The sequence below is a fragment of the Adiantum capillus-veneris genome, chromosome 27 (genome assembly GCF_014529385.1).
Source record: "Adiantum capillus-veneris isolate H3 chromosome 27, ASM1452938v2, whole genome shotgun sequence".
NCBI lineage: Eukaryota > Viridiplantae > Streptophyta > Polypodiopsida > Polypodiales > Pteridaceae > Adiantum > Adiantum capillus-veneris.
Window position 1 is genome coordinate 39,069,817 of NC_140957.1, and position 17,630 is coordinate 39,087,446.

General features: G+C 45.1%; 1 protein-coding gene across 1 annotated transcript; it reads right to left on the reverse strand.

Moving 5' to 3' along the window:
* Positions 1 to 11,478: 11,478 nt before the first annotated feature.
* On the reverse strand, positions 11,479 to 16,397 carry LOC147421815 (uncharacterized). Its single transcript, XM_086503370.1, has 2 exons — positions 13,996 to 16,397; positions 11,479 to 13,899 (listed from the first exon to the last, which is right to left on the reverse strand). Exons 1-2 carry the CDS (start codon positions 14,554 to 14,556, stop codon positions 13,294 to 13,296), a joined length of 1,167 nt encoding a protein of 388 aa, XP_086359496.1. The 5' UTR covers positions 14,557 to 16,397; the 3' UTR covers positions 11,479 to 13,293.
* Positions 16,398 to 17,630: the final 1,233 nt, after the last annotated feature.

Below are 17,630 nucleotides of genomic sequence, written 5' to 3' on the forward strand. Positions count from 1 at the left end.
TCATTAAATCTACCACTTGCCTCATGTCTTGCCGTAGCCCATCATCTTGCACTGCTGTGGTGACCACTGCTGGCATAACCTGAGGAGTAGCAGCAACCACTGGTTCATGATGAACCCCTGGCATGCGACCTTGTAAAGACTTTATAGGCTGAAATTCAGACCTCATGGGCAAAGACTCCACCCCTAACTCACTCATTTTTCTCAACTTTCACTCTTTGTTCCTTGCTACCTCTAGTGCATCTTCATATGTCCTAGGCTTCTTTAGCTCCACTCTCCAACATATATTCTCCCAAAGACCAGGCAAGAACCTGTCCTTCTTCATCATGTCAGGCGGGGGTACCTGTGGTGCTAAGGCCTTGCACATCCTCTCCCATGCCAATGAGAACTTACGTATGTACGCATCTACTGGCTCACCTTCCTTTTGCACTAAAGCTGTACTTCTTGCCACACTTTGTCAGGATCTTCTGTCTTCACAAACTCCACTTCCAATCCATGTCGTAGATTGTCCCAACTCAACCTTACGGGTGGATCAGCCACACGCAACTCCTCTTCAAATGCTTTGGACCAAACTCGTGCATCACTCTTCAAACAAATTTGGAGAAGCCGTAACATCTGCACTGGGTCATGAACTTGGTTGCTAATACAGGCAACCTCCATCTTTTCCAAAAAGTCTTCCACATCTTCATCACTTCTTCCATGAAACTCCGGATAAGAGAAAGCCATGGATACCCAAGTTACGATGCTTTGAGAACCCCTTTGAACACACGTGCAAGAACCCAAAACTTCTGATTGACTCAATTCCCACAAACTTCAATGGAGCTCAACTTTAGATAAGGACAAACACATGCACATCAAATGAGTTTTCATAGTTAATCATTGGAATTACAACAGGCAAAGGACATTCCAGGATCTCTCTTAATCTTCTTGGCCCGAACATAAAGACTATGCGCTGCTGCAAAAAAATCTTCCTAGACACATGAACATTTATCTAGATTCTCTGAGTTAAATGAAAAGGAGTGAATTGAGGTCCATTCTGATCATCCATTAAAGCCAACCATGAAGCTCCCAAAAAGGCACACCTGACTTCTCCTCCGATTTTGCCAGAATTTTAGCAGCATAACAACATAAATGGTTCAAAAGACCAAAAAACTAGCCATCATAACTTGGAAAAATTTTGACAGAGTTTCCCTAGAAGTAGAGCAGTAGGAACCCAAAATATAGATTGTAGATGTATGCATAAACTGCCAACAATAGAACCCGAGCATCAATTAGGAATCACTAGTACATAGCCTATGGTGAGGTCACGAAAAGGGTGCTCCAGCTACCTGTATCACCAAAAGGATCTCCACATTTGAGAATCCCCCAGCTCAATAAAACCTCACGCTATCGACCCTCACACGAAGGCTAATGCAAATCGCGTATAGTCGAGTCTCAGAAATGACTATCTTCCAGACCAAGTCTCAAAAATGGCTGGGACTGCCAAATAAAACCAAGTATGGCTCCACAAATACGTACAATGGCAGTTTCCACAAGTAACGTACAATCCAGCTGACAATGCGCTCAAACAGGCGCCAAATGATGCATACCCACAACAGTTGCAAGTGACACCACTGCTAGTATATCACTGTACTCCAGCTACCTGTACTTGTGTTAATCACCTGTACCTGTACCTGTCCCTGTAACATGTAACCTGTAACCTGTACCTGTCCCTGTAACAAGTAACCTGTAACCTGTAGTCTACAACCTGTAATCCCGAATCTCGAAGCTTGAAGCTCGAAGCAGAAGGTACTCGAAGAAGATCCTTTATGGGGGCGCCAAAAGAATGTGAGCGGGATGGAAACACACAGAACGCCTCTATAATGACCCGACACACACTCTTGGAAGGATACACACACACACACACACACACACACACACACACACACACACACACACACACACACACACACACACACACACACACACACACACACACACACACACTATGGGGCACCACTCGGCTTACACAACCCGCCTGGCCGAGACAGGGAACACACCGATGGAATGGGAGGAGAGAGACTATCCACTTGCCCACTCCACACAGAGACACACACACAAAAAAAACTCAGCTCAAAAGAGGAGAACTTTTGATAATTAGATACAAGTGAGTTTGGGCCAAAACCAAAGGGCAAATAGCTCACACAAAATGGGTAAAATATAACAGATACAATCACAAATTGGAGCAGAAGCTTCGCTCATAGGAGAAACTTACACAACAAAAATAGCACAAAAAGAGTGAGAAATTTGGCAAAATGGACAGCGCCATCGCGTCCAGAATGGCCCAAAACCCCAGTCTACAATGTCAAAGTGCTCAAATCCGACCTCGGATGAGCAGTTTACGACCAAAACAGGTTCCAAAAACTCCAAAAACACAGTTGCGGCTGTTCCTCCTCTCTTCTCCATTTTTTTTCTGGTCTTCTCTCTTGTTTTTTAGTTCCCATACTTATCTTTATTGCTTGGGCACCCTTGGCCTTTTAGATGACCTCAAACGGACCCCGAACAAGCCAAAAACTGACCTCGCAGTGCATAGTTGTCACCCTGCTGCATCCATCCGTACACCTGGCACTCAACTTTTTTCAATAATGCATCCCGCCACCACGTGAAGTGTCCCCAAAATATAGTCCTCATGATGACCTCTCTGCATAGTTATCACAAGAAAACACCCACGTCGTGTCCGTACTTATCCACGTGCAAGTATTGACCCCATTCGGCCTCCTGACGCCACTCGATGCCATCTGACGCACCTGCTTACCTCATGTCGTCGGACCGCGGATAGCTTCCTCGAGAAGTTTTACGCGCTACCAACTCCTCATTATTATAGAGAAAACACACTGGTATTGGTAATGGTGAAAATCGATTCACTATGTACACCCTGTCCTACCTGTACACATGTGGGCCCCACGTAACCACCTGGCTCTGAAAAATGGGCAATCCTTTATTCGATGCACCATGCATGTGTATGTACATATGCGCAAACACTTGCTCCAAAAAACTCCTGACAACGCGTATGATATGTATAAACTGGTTAGGTAAAAACCTGGTTTACATAACCAGTAAAAATCTTTTAACACTTATTTCTCACTGGTATACATCGTGGTTAAGTGTTCACATGTACTGGTCAAGTGTTCATATGTAATGTTTGTCATGTCAGATAGGTAAAAAACATATCTGTTTGAAAGGAAAATACTACTTTACATATCCAGTAAAATTTTTTTAACACTTAGTTCTCACTGGTATACATCGTGATTATGTCCTCACATGTACTGGTTAGGTAAATAACATACCGGTTTTAAATGAAAAGACTGGTTTACATCAACAGTCAGAACATTTGAACTGGTTGACACTTATATACCACTGGTACGTACCAAGGACATGTGTTCATTTTTTTTAACACTTATTTCTCACTGGTATACATCGTGGTTAAGTGCTCCCATGTACTGGTTAGGTAAATAACATACCGGTTTTAAATGAAAAGACTGGTTTACATCAGCAGTAAGAATATTTGAATTGGTTGACACTTATATACCACTAGTACGTACCAAGGACATGTGTTCATTTTTTTTAACACTTATTTCTCACTGGTATACATCGTGGTTAAGTGCTCACATGTATGGTTAGGTAAACAAGATACTGATTTTAAATGAAAAGACCGGTTTACATCAGCAGTCAGAACATTTGAACTGGTTGACACTTATATATCACTGATACGTACCAAGGACATGTGTTCATTTTTTTAACACTTATTTTTCACTGGTATACATCATGGTTAAGTGCTCACATGTACTAGTTAGGTAAATAACATACCGGCTTTAAATGAAAAGACTGGTTTACATCAGCAGTAAGAACATTTGAACTGGTTGACACTTATATACCACTGGTATGTACCAAAGGCACGTGTTCATTTTTTTAACACTTATTTCTCACTGGTATACATTGTGGTTAAGTGCTCACATGTACTGGTTAGGTAAATAACATACCGGTTTTACATGAAAAGAATGGTTTACATCAGCAGTAAGAACATTTGAACTGCTTGACACTTATATACCACTGGTACGTACCAAGGACATGTGTTCATATGTACTAGTTTGCCTAACCAATTAAGTGAAAAAACATACTGGTTTGAAATAAAAATACTAGTTTATAGTAATGTAATAGTTTTCTTCAAAGATAATAAAAACCTGCAGTTTTCTTCATTGTTCTTTAACCATATATGTCTTTCATTGTAGGTGGAGCTCTTTCTCAACTTCAAAGAACAATACCTTGAAATTGTAATAAGGCAGCGGGCGTTTGAGTACATGAAGCCATATTTTGTGCGGAAATTTAGAGACCGATATACTTGCTGCTGCATGTCACATGTTCAAATGTCCTTCCTAAAGGATGCTGTAAATCACATGCGAAGTTCTGTATTCGGTCTGCATGGAAAAGCTTGCCAATGTCAATGCAACATATGCAAAGACAATGGTGGATGCAAGGCACCAAAAAACCCTATCAAGAGTGTAACAACCTTATTGGACTCTATACTGTGTCCAAAATCAGATACGTCCACCTTCCATGCCCTTACCTGCTTGAGTGGTCAATGTAAAAGGTGTGGCCCGGATAAGTTAGATTTTTGTGCTGCAGAGGCTGCATTTATTGCTAAAAAGATTGTGGTGAAAATTTTTGAGGACCTAGAAATAGGAACTGCGCGTGACCGTCAGAAGAAGAAAAGGAAAGTCTTGTCACATAAGGAAATATCATGCCAGGATCTCTCAGTCATGTTCAAAGACCATCTTAAGAAATACATAATGCATAATTTTGTGTATAGATGGCAAGCAGAACAATATAAGGAATGTATACAAAGCTTTCCAGAAGATGTTGTTGTGTCAGTTGTTGACTTTGCTGAAAATTATAGTTTCAAAGAACAAAATGAGATTCAGTCCATGCACTGGTATTCAAATCAAGTAACTATTTTTGTGCACATAACATATTTCCGAATTGCAGGTAACGACATCACCCTAGATGAGTATTATTTCTTTTGTATTAAGCCTTCAATAATTTTTGATTTTTATATTATGCAGGTGACATCCACAAGACAATTCACTTCTTCATTTCAGATGACAAGCAACATGACACACATTTTGTTCAACATTGTTTTTTGAAACATGCGGAATGGCTAAAGCAATTTGGTTTAAACATAAGGCGTTGGGATGGGGGAAATGGAACAATACACAGGACACAAACTCGATGCCTCTCTATAGCCCAACAGGTATCCAACACCCCAAGCCACACAGAATCACACACACATGCACACCTTCCGCCAACCTTCACACCATGGACTCGCCTACGAGCAAATTCGGCTACACACAATCACCTTTACCGACGCACACACCAATGCACCCATATCTGTAACCACACTCACACCGGGAGACCTTGCAAGCCTCAACCGCATACAAAATCACACTCAGTCTGCAACCACAATCAATCTCTCGCGCTCTCTCTCTCTACACACACACACACACACACACACACACACACACACACACACACACACACACACACACACACACACACACACACACACACACACACACACACACACACACACACACACACACACACACACACACACACACACACCAAAGACCCGGAGCCACCGCTACCACGGGCGCTATGCACGAGACGAGATAGCCGAGAAGAATAATAGTAAATCCAATCCCAAACTCTAACCCAACCATACCATACAATCACTTATGTATAACAAAAGAACAAGATTCCCGGTACAATGATGGTGTCGGCCACGGTTTTGCAGCAAACGGATTCCTTATGCAGTCGATCCGAGGCCCTACTCGCCCTCCTGCATGTCACAGATAGCGGCCCCACAGCCCCTTCGCCCTGTCATACGATCACCTTCTTCGAGGCCAAGCACCTTGACGGCCTTCTCTTGTCTGTAGCCGCTACTGCATAGCCATCACCCATACCACGCAGCCCTTTTCCAGTCCTTGGCTCTGCCCTGCAGCTTTCCCGGCCTTCCCTACAGGCGGCCACCCACCGGTATGCAGCACCCCCTCAACCTAATTTGGTGGACAACTGCAAATCCTCCCTTCCCTTCACATGCCCTGGCGGCTTCTCACTTGCCTAGCCCACTGGCGGGTCCTTTCCCCTTGTCGAGGCTTCCCCTTCATTAACCAAGGTCCGCCCCTTCTTTCGGCATCCCTGACGACCTCTCTTGGATGGCTATCCCCTCAGCCCCTCTGTTCTCTTGTGATGCTCCCCATAACGCTCTCCAGGCCTCACACCTTCACTGGCGGGCCCCTCAGTAGCACAACTTCCATCCCCTCATGGTGTCATCACCCTGTGAGAACTTAGAGATTAACTTAAATGTGATTAATATCACTATTACTTAATATGCTAATGTCAAGACATAAGAGACTGCAAGATAGAAATAGAGCAATGACAATAGATTGCACTTGAATGGAGAGTGAAGACCTTGTTACAAATGAGGGCAGCTAATGGGATTTATATACAAGTTGAGGGAGTGAGGATTATCCATCACATGGGAATTATAGGTAGGTGGGAATAGACACATGTTGAGACTTGCATATGTAAAAAAGGGGTCCATGTGGGAATTAGGGAATAGAGGTAGGTGGAAAGGAAGTCCACACTTATTATAATCATAAGTTACTTTTACATCCCCCCTTAAGGGTGGACTTCTCATTGTAACATTGAGATTGATGAACAAAAAAGCTTTGTGAAGTAGCCATGTCGTAGATACATGCTATCCCCCCTCAATGAGAAGTTCATCCGGTAGGGATCAAACTCAAATTATGCGATGAGGCGTGAGAGATGCAGTCAATCGCTTGCAGAATCATGTACTCCGATGTGCCAAGAAGAGGAATGTCATCCGATGCGCCTAAGATAGCCATGCCTTTAGAGATTTGCCACATGTAGATATTGTAGTCTTGTTGTTGATTGAAGTCACGAGCGACAAGGCGTGCCTTGTAGCGATCAACTGAGCTGTTGGAGTGGTATTTCTTCTTTAATAGCCATTTGCAAGAGACAATGTTATGATTCTTAGGAGGTGGCACTAGCTCCCAAGTGTTAGCTTCTTTGAGGGCTTGGAGTTCATCCAATATAGCAGCATGCCACTCCTTGCTCTAGCTAGAAGCGAGGGCATTGAGAACAGAGAGGGGAAGGGCATCTTCAAGAGGCTCTGGTGGATGTTCAAGAATCATTTCATCACTGAGGACAACAGAGAAATTGGTGGCTTCATAGATCTCGCGAAGAGAGAGGGTGCGGCCATGTGAGCTAGAGGCGGCTTGGTCCAAGTGTATAGCCGAAGTGTGTTTCGATGGCGAGGTGGCAGAAGTAGAGCTATGAGGCTCGACTTCGTTGACATCTACTGGGATGGGAGTAACTGGCAAGGTTTTGTGGGAGTTGCGGAAAAAAGGTGAGACCGGTAGCGAAGGTGATGGGAGCTCACGAGGTGGAGCACCGAGTGTCTGCGGTGTGGTGGAAGTAGCGGCAGTCGGGATGGACGGTGTTGGTGATGGTGTCAACTGTGAGGAGATGGGTGCAAGAGGTGGTGCAAGAGTGTTGCTGATTGGCTGTGCATGAGAATGTGAGACACGAGGAGGTGGATGGGCAATGAGGAAAGGCCTTTGGATGGTTAAGGGAGGCTCAAGATTGTGCCTAGAAGGGTGGGAAATTTGCGTGGGTGTGTGTGTGGGTGAGGCCGTCAATAAAGATTGATGAGAAGATTTGCTTGAGATGATGAATTCTTCATCAAAGACGACGGTGCGGGCAAAGATAAACTTGTGATGGTCTGGGATATAGAGGCGGTATGCCTTGATGCCAAAGCGATCACCATAGCCGACAAAAGTTGTGCGTTGAGCACGTGGTGATAATTTTGATAAAGGTTGTGTCACAAGTGGGTATGCAATGCTTCCAAAGATGCGAAGGTGGCCAAGATGAGGTGGGTGACCGTGCCAGAGGGTGTAGGGTGTAGTAGTAGGATTGCGGGTGGATGGAATGCGGTTTTGAATGTAGCATGCAGTTGCGGTAGCTTCTTCCCAATAGGTGTCTGGGAGGCTAGCTTGAAGAAGCATGGTACGAGCAGCTTCAAATAGTGTGCGATTCTTGCGCTCGGCACGACCGTTTTGTTGTGGGTGGTCGGTGATGGAGAATTCATGTCGAATACCAACAGAAAGACATAGATCTTTGAATGCATGAGAAGTGTATTTCCCACCATGATCTGTGCGGAGAGTTTTAATGTGGCAACCATGTTTAGTCTCAACTAATGCCTTGAATGTGCAAAAATGAGAGAAGGTTGAGGATTTCTCGGCCATGTAGTAAGTAGTTGTGTATTTTGAGAAATCATCTATAAAAGTAAGCATATACTCATTGCTAGTGAGGGAGTTGATGGACAATGGGCCACAAACATCCGAGTGGATGAGGTCGAGAGGTGCAGTGGCTCGTGATGATGAAGTGGGGAATGGGACATGATGTGCTTTAGCAAGAATGCAGCCCTCACAAAGTGTGATGTGAGTGAGGTGCTTGGGAAGACCTAGTGCAAGTTGGCGATAAGTGAGTTGGTGCAAAACATGTTGAGAAATATGTCCTAGTCTATAATGCCATTTGAGTGTGTTTTCATGTGTTTTTATGGATGATGCAGATGCATATGCAGGCGATGAGTCACCCAATGGATAAAGACGCCCAGTTTTGGGGACCAAAGGTGTGACATATTGACCATCTTTGTTTAGTGCCGAAATGTGGCAGCCTTCTCGCATGAATTTGATGATGATGCCGTTGTCGGTTAGCTCGCTGACAGAGATGAGATTTTTCTTGAGACCAGGGACATAATATACGTGAGAAATAGTGGTGTGTAGGCCATTAGGTAGGTTAATGACAGCATCTCCATAGGCTTTGGCGAGCTGGATGCTGTTATCACCGAGGCATACTTCTAAAGGGTGTTCTAGATAAGTGATGTTGGATAGCCAGTGTAGGTGATATGTCATATGATGGGTGGCGCCCGTATCAAGTAGCCAGATATTGGGATATAAAGTAGCTATAGTGGTGGCATATAGTTGCAAAGGATAAGATGGGCTATCATAAGTAGATATATTAGCATAATGAGCTTGACCATAAATAAAAGGAGATGGTTGGCCATGGCGTGTTCCCCCTTGAGAGTAAGAAGGATATAGATTAGGGTGAGAGATAGGACGATTACCTTGATTGCGTGGTTGCCGACAGTCCTTTGTGAGGTGTCCAAAGCGATGACAATTGGTGCATTTCTTTGAATTTTGGTGATTGTGGTGGCTTTGAAATTGTGATTTTCTTCCAGAATTATTGTGTTGTCGAGGAGGGCCCGAATATTGAGGCTTCTTGCCATTGTAAGGGCGTCAGTTTCTTGTCATAGTGACAAGTGCTGTGGATTTCTGTGAGCTGCTAGTGTGGTCGCGAAGCGTTTTCTCGTGATGGATCTTGGCTACAAGATTTTGTAGCTGCAAGTTAGCCGTAGTGGCTTGTGTAGTGATAAAGGCTCTCGATGATGCAGGTAGAGAAGCCAATAAGAGCATACTTTGAAGCTCTTCAGGGATGGCAAGCCCTGAGATAAGTACTTCATCTAGAAGTATTTGCCACGTCTCCAAAAACTTGGAGGATGACTGACCCTCTAGCATGGTAGTGTTTACCAATTTCTTGATTAGGGAAACTTGGTAGACGAGGTCAGTGTGCTCGTAGTTCTTCTCGAAGAACTTCCAAATGGCGCTAGCAGTAGTTAGCTTTTTCACCATTTGGACTTGCCGATCTTGGCAATGGAGAATGAGCTTCATCTTGGCACTATTGTTTCTACTACGCCAAGTATTATAGGTGTCGATGAAGTATGTTGAATCTTTTTCTTCAGGGTCTTCGGGGTGGTCAGGTTGCTCTTCGACTCCTGACGTGACGTCCCAAAGTTGCAGCTGCGTGAGGTAGAGTTCCATCCGAATCTTCCACACTTGGTAGTTAGTGCCATTAAGCTTGTCGATAATGTAGCGGGGCTTGTAGGTGGATGCGAAAGATGAAGAAGCTAACTCGGTCATCTTTCGAGGTTCTGGATTCCTTGAAAAGAATGGAAAGTGAGGCTTCGAGTGTGGACTAGAGAGATGGAATCTTCTGAGCGCTAACTAAAAAAATTAATCTTAAGTTCTAGTGCTCTGATACCATGTGAGAACTTAGAGATTAACTTAAATGTGATTAATATCACTATTACTTAACACTAGAATGGTAACCTAACAAGACATAAAAGTGTCCTTTCAGGGTTTTGGGAAAAAATTCAAAAACCATAGTAGATCCACTTATTTTGAAAAATCCTTGCATGAGCTTATAGTTCAATAACTACTACATGTGGAAAAAATGAGAAACTTGTAATTTTTCTCATCCCTTGGTCACTACAAGCCTCCAAAGTTGATGGACCAGTGCATTTTGCCCAAAACAGCAATTTCTTACGGTTGATTGCATATAAATAAGAGTGGAGATTTTTGTAGGACATGAGATAAAATGCCCCGTTAACTTCAATGGCTTGGTGACCAAAACATATGGTTGCTTTCACCTCACTAATTTTTTTTGGGCAAAAAAAAAGGTACAAAAAAGTTGCATTTTTGCCATTCTGCGGACCTATCATCAAAGTTTCTATAGTCACGCTCAATACAGATACTATATACATGTTTTCTTAGTTCCTTTGGGCCTCTGGATTCAAAAGGAGCCATGGAGCATGTCAAAAGGATAATGGATCTCTTACAATTGGAACCTTGGGGGCAATGATAAAGTGCTAAATGCAGCAAACATGAAAAAACTGGGTTGAGCATTATGACCTCTAGAAACCCATAGAAACTACTCAATATCTAGCCAAGTTTGTAGTCTATGATTAGATACGGTTACTACTACAAAATACACACAATTGGCCTAAGAAACTAGCAATATTGAGAAAGTTATACTTGCTACTCTAAAATGTATCGTATTCTTCAACAATCAAAAAACTCAACCATCATCATATACTATGCTATATAGCATATTAGGTCCCCCAAAACTCAAGGAAGATTAGCTTTATGTTATACATTACACTTACACAATCAAAAATGAATTTGGATATCAAGAAAGCCACCAAAAAAATCATAAAAGTGCTAATTTTGGCCAAAAACAGGATTATGCAATTCTTGTAAATTGGTAATAACTTTCAATTTTAACCCTTAGCTCTCCCTACAAGCATCAAAACATGTTGAGAACTATGAAGGCCTAACCTCTAGCCATCTAAACCTCACAAACATGAAGTTTAGAGTGGTATAGTTGCCAAAAATTGAAAAAAAGCAAAAAACAGGACCCGTTAATTCACACAGTTTAGGTTCAAAAATGTTGTGCAAGAGTAAGGTTAATGGTGAGACCGATACTCAAAAAAAAATGTTAATTTTTTTAAGCTCATAAGGCAACTTTTTGGATATATAGCACCTAGAAATTCATTTTCATACTCTTCAAATAATTCAAGCAAAATGGTCACTTAATAGGACACAAAAGTGTCCAAGGACATAAAAGTGTCGTGTTACCATTCTAGTGTTAATATGCTAATGTCAAGACATAAGAGAGTGCAAGATAGAAATAGAGCAATGACAATAGATTGCACTTGAATGGAGAGTGAAGACCTTGTTACAAATGAGGGAAACTAATGGGATTTATATACAAGTTGAGGGAGTGAGGATTATCCATCACATGGGAATTATAGGTAGGTGGGAATAGACACGTGTTGAGACTTGCATAGGTAAAAAAGGGGTCCATGTGAGAATTATGGAATAGAGGTAGGTGGAAAGGAAGTCCACACTTATTATAATCATAAGTTACTTTTACACACCCTTGAAGTCAACAAGTCCAAGAAAAACCTCCACTGCGATGCTGTTTTTTCCTTCTCATGCAGGTGGCCTCGTGGCCCCTATCTCTCCCTGAGGCTGGCGCCCCCTTCATGCCAACTCCCGTCCACCTTTCTCAGCCCTGCTTATGTAGCGCTGGCCTCAGCCAATTCCTCCTCATTGCTCTCTCCAACTTCTACCTTGTTCCCTTTGTATGGAGACTCTCGTCGACTACTGGCCAGCTTTCCTCCTTCCTGCAACTCATGCCCCTCTTGCTTCAACCTGGCGGCCCTTTGTGGCCCTCCTCCCAACTGCAACACCTGCTCACCAAGTGGCGCAGCCCATCGACGCCCTCAATCTCTTCTTTGCTCACCTCCAACCAGGCGGTCCCCCTTTCTTCATGACCTGCAGCCCGCCCTCTTCAACTGCACGTGGCTTTCCATCTTCCCCTTATTGTAGCACTGCCCCATAGTAGTCCTCCTTTCTCAACCTCCTTAGCCCGGATTTCCTTGCAGTCCCTTGGCCGCTTTCATGCAGCACCACCTCCTCTCTCTTGTCACTTTCTACTCCCATGCAAGGGATGGCCCTCCTCTCCTCTACTGCGCTCTCACAAGCTGTCCCCCCGTTTTCCTCTGGCGGCCCTCCAAAACCTGTGTTCAACAATTGCGCTCCTCTTTGCATGCATGCCACCAGGTGGCACTCCTTTCCCCGCCAATTGCAGCGCTCCCCTCCTACATGTGGTGCTCCACGAGCTGGCCACCCGTTTGTTTTTTGTTAGTAATAGCTTAAGGCCATGCTTTTTTAAAACCTCCCTTGGCGATCGATCCCACGCCGCGTCGAAAGAATCCTTCAACCCCATCTCAAGCACATACTTTGAATCTTAAGTTCAACCCTCTTAGGAAAAAAAAAGCCTTAGCTCCCTTTCACAACACCGAGCTTGAGCAACCATTGTGGATACATTATCACTTTCTGACGAGGGAACCCACCCCTCTTTAGCACCCTTAAGCTGGGACTAGGAGAACTCGAAGATACCCTTGGCCTGGTAAGTACCGCATCCGACATACATATCACTGCGAAACCTGCTCAAAAATGCCTCTGATACCTGCCAAAGTGTGATACCATTATCCTGCTTAATATCAGGCACGTGCTGCTGGCTTCTCCCTATGTCGACCAAAACTGGCTGCACCATTGCCCAACCTCTCGTTTATGCTCAACCATAGCATTATTTAGGTAATATATCAGTGCATAAGAAGAAAATTGATAGATACTATGTACAAGAAGGATTAGATAGATAGAGAGAGATATTCATCTGCTATAGAGCCCGCCTGGGTCAAATGGAAAGATCGAGGTTGCCCCAAGCATGTTGGAAACTCCAACTGGATCAAACACATGGCATTGGTCATCACCATCCGTTTGTAACACAAATACGCACCACCCCTGCTTTTGCATTTGTAACCTTGTAAGTCATCCATGTATATAGCTCTTGACAGCATAGCCCTTCAGAAAATTGCAAGCATGAGCCATCTCCATGCCCAACACAAACCTGCACATCCTGGAAAGCTTTTTCATTACATGTCTCCCCGCCAATGGCTAGAGAGCTCTCCACAACATCATTGTCTTTGAAAAACACAACCTGCGGCATCCGATCATCCAAAGCAAACACTGGCAAAACCTCATCTGTAGGCTCTTCAAGCGGTAGACCATCACAAGGCATGAGAGAGGGTTGCCGAACCCCCTGGTCTTTGCAAACTGGGTCTTCACCTGCAACTTGCTGTTCTTTGACCAAATTATCGACATACATAATATCATAGGTCTCATACCTTGAGAAAGCAGACTCCGTTTTCCATGTGCTGTCCGTATCCAAGGCACTGCTATAGCTCGAACATAGCTCGGCTTTCTCCACAAAACTCACTGACTTTGGCACCTCAACTATCTTCTCCACTGCTAGTTTTTCGGAAGCCACTTGGTCAAGCACATCAGGCGATACTCGATAGACTCCTTTCTGCAGCTGTTGAGGCCTCATAAGCCCACATGGTATCATCTCCATTCTGTCATCACACCTATTTGCTGCTACCACATGTGAATCAACAAAGGGTCGGATTACCTGGGCCTCTTCCCTAGCAATTGGCCTTGGCACCAATGGACTCACGAGAACCTGCTTTGCCTGCTGCTTCTTTAAAAGCTTCTTCGTCCTACTTTGTGCGTAGGCTACTGCCTCCTTGTATGTGCACGGCCCATCCATCTCGACTTTATCTCGCACACTGACATGCAAGCAATCCACAAACTTGGTCATCTTCAAAAAATCTGCATTCTCTACAACAGTTACCTTAATCAACTTGCTCCATATGGCCTCGAACTCCCGCATGAATGCTCGAAAATCACCATCAAGGCTTTGCTTTAGGCTGTTCATCATCTGCTTAACTTCACTCCACTGTGGGTTGACCACATATCGGCTTCGAAATGCCTTCCAATGTGCCCCAATCCAGCTTTTCTTCAAATGCAAGCTCTCATACCATACCTTTGCTTTGCGACGAAGCAGGAGCGGGAAAGCTTGAACCACTCCCTCTTCTCTTGACAGGCCGCTCTCTAGCAGGAAAAGGCCGTAGTCTTGCAGCCACACTTCAGCATCTTCAGCACTTGTAAAAGTTGGAAAACCCGACCACATCTTTCTTAGCAGCACTTGTTCTTTGAGCCTGGAAACACCGCAACACCGTCTTCGACTTAACCAAGGAGCAATCAGTAGCTCCTCAATGGGGGCACCACTGATGGGATGGGGGAAATGGAACAACACACAGGACACAAACTCGATGCCTCTCTATAGCCCAGCAGGTATCCAACACCCCAAGCCACACAGAATCACACACACATGCACACCTTCCGCCAACCTTCACACCATGGACTCGCCTACGAGCAACTTCGGCTACACACAATCACCTTTACCGATGCACACACCAATGAACCCATATCTGTAACCACACTCACACCGGGAGACCTTGCAAGCCTCAACCGCATACAAAATCACACTCAGGTCGCAACCACAATCAATCTCTCGCGCTCTCTCTCTACACACACACACCAAAGACCCGGAGCCACCGCTACCACGGGCTCTATGCACGAGACGAGATAGCCGAGAAGAATAATAGCAAATCCAATCCCAAACTCTAACCCAACCATACCATACAATCACTTATGTATAACAAAAGAACAAGATTCCCGGTACAATGATGGTGTCGGCCACGGATTTGCAGCAAACGGATTCCTTATGCAGTCGATCCGAGGCCCTGCTCGCCCTCCTGCATGTCACAGATAGCGGCCCCACAGCCCCTTCGCCCTGTCATACGATCACCTTCTTCGAGGCCAAGCACCTTGACGGCCTTCTCTTGTCTGTAGCCGCTACTGCATAGCCATCACCCTTACCACGCAGCCCTTTTCCAGTCCTTGGCTTTGCCCTGCAGCTTTCCCGGCCTTCCCTACAGGCGGCCACCCACCGGTATGCAGCACCCCCTCAACCTAATTTGGCGGACAACTGCAAATCCTCCCTTCCCTTCACATGCCCTGGCGGCTTCTCACCTGCCTAGCCCACTGGTGGGTCCTTTCCCCTTGTCGAGGCTTCCCCTTCATTAACCAAGGTCCGCCCCTTCTTTCGGCAGCCCTGACGACCTCTCTTGGATGGCTATCCCCTCAGCCCCTCTGTTCTCTTGTGATGCTCCCCATAACGCTCTCCAGGCCTCACACCTTCACTGGCGGGCCCCTTAGTAGCACAGCGTCCATCCCCTCATGGTGTCGTCACCCTTGAAGTCAACAGGTCCGAGAAAAACCTCCACTGCCATGCTGTTTTTTCCTTCTCATGCAGGTGGCCTCGTGGCCCCTCTCTGTCCCTGAGGATGGCGCCCCCTTCATGCCAACTCCCGTCCACCCTTCTCAGCTCTCTCCAACTTGGCACCTCTCCAATCATGCATGGCCCAAGCGGCCCTCTCTCCTCCACTATGTAGAACTGTCCGCCACCTTCATGCCCTGCTTACACAGCGCTGGCCTCAGCCAATTCCTCCTTACTGCTCTCTCCAACTTCTCCCTTGTTGCCTTTGTATGGAGACTCTCGTCGACTACTGGCCAGCTTTCCTCCTTCCGGCAACTCATGCCCCTCTTGCTTCAACCTGGCGGCCCTTTGTGGCCCTCCTCCCAACTACAACACCTGCTCACCAAGTGGCGCAGCCCATGGACGCCCTCAGCCTCTTCTCTGCTCACCTCCAACCAGGCGGCCCCCCTTTCTTCATGACCTGCAGCCCGCCCTCTTCAACTGCACGCGGCTTTCCATCTTCCCCTTACTGTAGCGCTGCCCCATAGCAGTCCTCTTTTCTCAACCTCCTTAGCCCGGCTTTCCTTGCAGTCCCTTGGCCGCCTTCATGCAGCACCACCTCCTCTCTCTTGTCACTTTGTACTCCCATGCAAGAGATGGCCCTCCTCTCCTCTACTGCGCTCTCACGAGCTGTCCCCCCGTTTTCCTCTGGCGGCCCTCCAAAACCTGTGTTCAACAACTGCGCTCCTCTTTGCATGCATGCCACCAGGTGGCACTCCTTTCCCCGCCAACTGCAGCGCTCCCCTCCTGCATGCGGTGCTCCACGAGCTGGCCACCCGTTTTTTTTTTTTTAGTAATAGCTTAAGGCCATGCTTTTTTAAAACCTCCCTTGGCGATCGATCCCACGCCACGTCGAAAGAATCCTTCAACCCCATCTCAAGCACATACTTTGAATCTTAAGTTCAACCCTCTTAGGAAAAAAAGCCTTAGCTCCCTTTCACAACACCGAGCTTGAGCAACATTGTGGATACATTATCACTTTCTGATGAGGAAACCCACCCCTCTTTAGCACCCTTAAGCTCTGACTAGGAGAACTCGAAGATACCCTTGGCCTGGTAAGTACCGCATCTGACATACATATCACTCCGAAACCTGCTCAAAAATGCCTCTGATACCTGCCAAAGTGTGATACCATTATCCTGTTTAATATCGGGCACCTGCTGCTGGCTTCTCCCCGTGTCGACCAAAACTGGCTGCTCAGCATCATTGGGTATGGTCTGATGGAGCAACTTCACAATTCAAAGTAAGAAGACCATTCTATTTCCTTGCAAGGTATACCATGTTCTAACAAACATTATCTGAAGGTGGTTTTAATATAGAGACCTATAATATTGGCATTAAAGTTGTCATAAAAGCTTGTCTAACATCAGTAATATTATAGTACGTGTTTTTTTTGGTAATTTTATTGTGCCAAGAGTATATGAATCTTCTTCTATCCATTGAATAAAATGCAGATACAGTGTTTTTACGGGATGGAAAAAGTCTTGAAACTTTTTTGGATCCGGCCATGGTAAGGGAGAATACGACGGTGCGGGAGCAGTGATAAAAAGGTCTTTAACTCAATACCAATTGCAGCCAAACTGCCCAAAGATAGACTGTGCTGTAGATGTCATGGCATTATTGAGACGGAACTTGTCAGATGGTGCCAAGCCACCTATGCATCCCAGGCCCGTTATGTAAGCATGATTTTTTGGGTGATTGAATTGGGGGATGTCGAAAGGGGAAAACATTGGGATGTGAAGGCTATAAAAAATACCCGCTCAATGCACTTTGTTTCTGCATATTCAGAGCATGATACAACTGCTTTGAGAACACGTTCACTGTATTGTTTCTGTAGTGCATGTAAACAGGAAAAGTGGAGGAGATGTGTGAGCAAGTCACAC

What these genes read in the sequence shown, in the direction of transcription:
- LOC147421815 (XM_086503370.1), bottom strand. Translation starts at nt 14,556, where the DNA reads ATGTGGTCGGGTTTTCCAACTTTTACAAGTGCTGAAGATGCTGAAGTG. An exon ending in TTGCTAGGGAAGAGGCCCAG is followed by an intron (nt 13,900 to 13,995) that starts GTAATCCGACCC and finishes AGGCCTCAACAG; the next exon opens with CTGCAGAAAGGAGTCTATCG.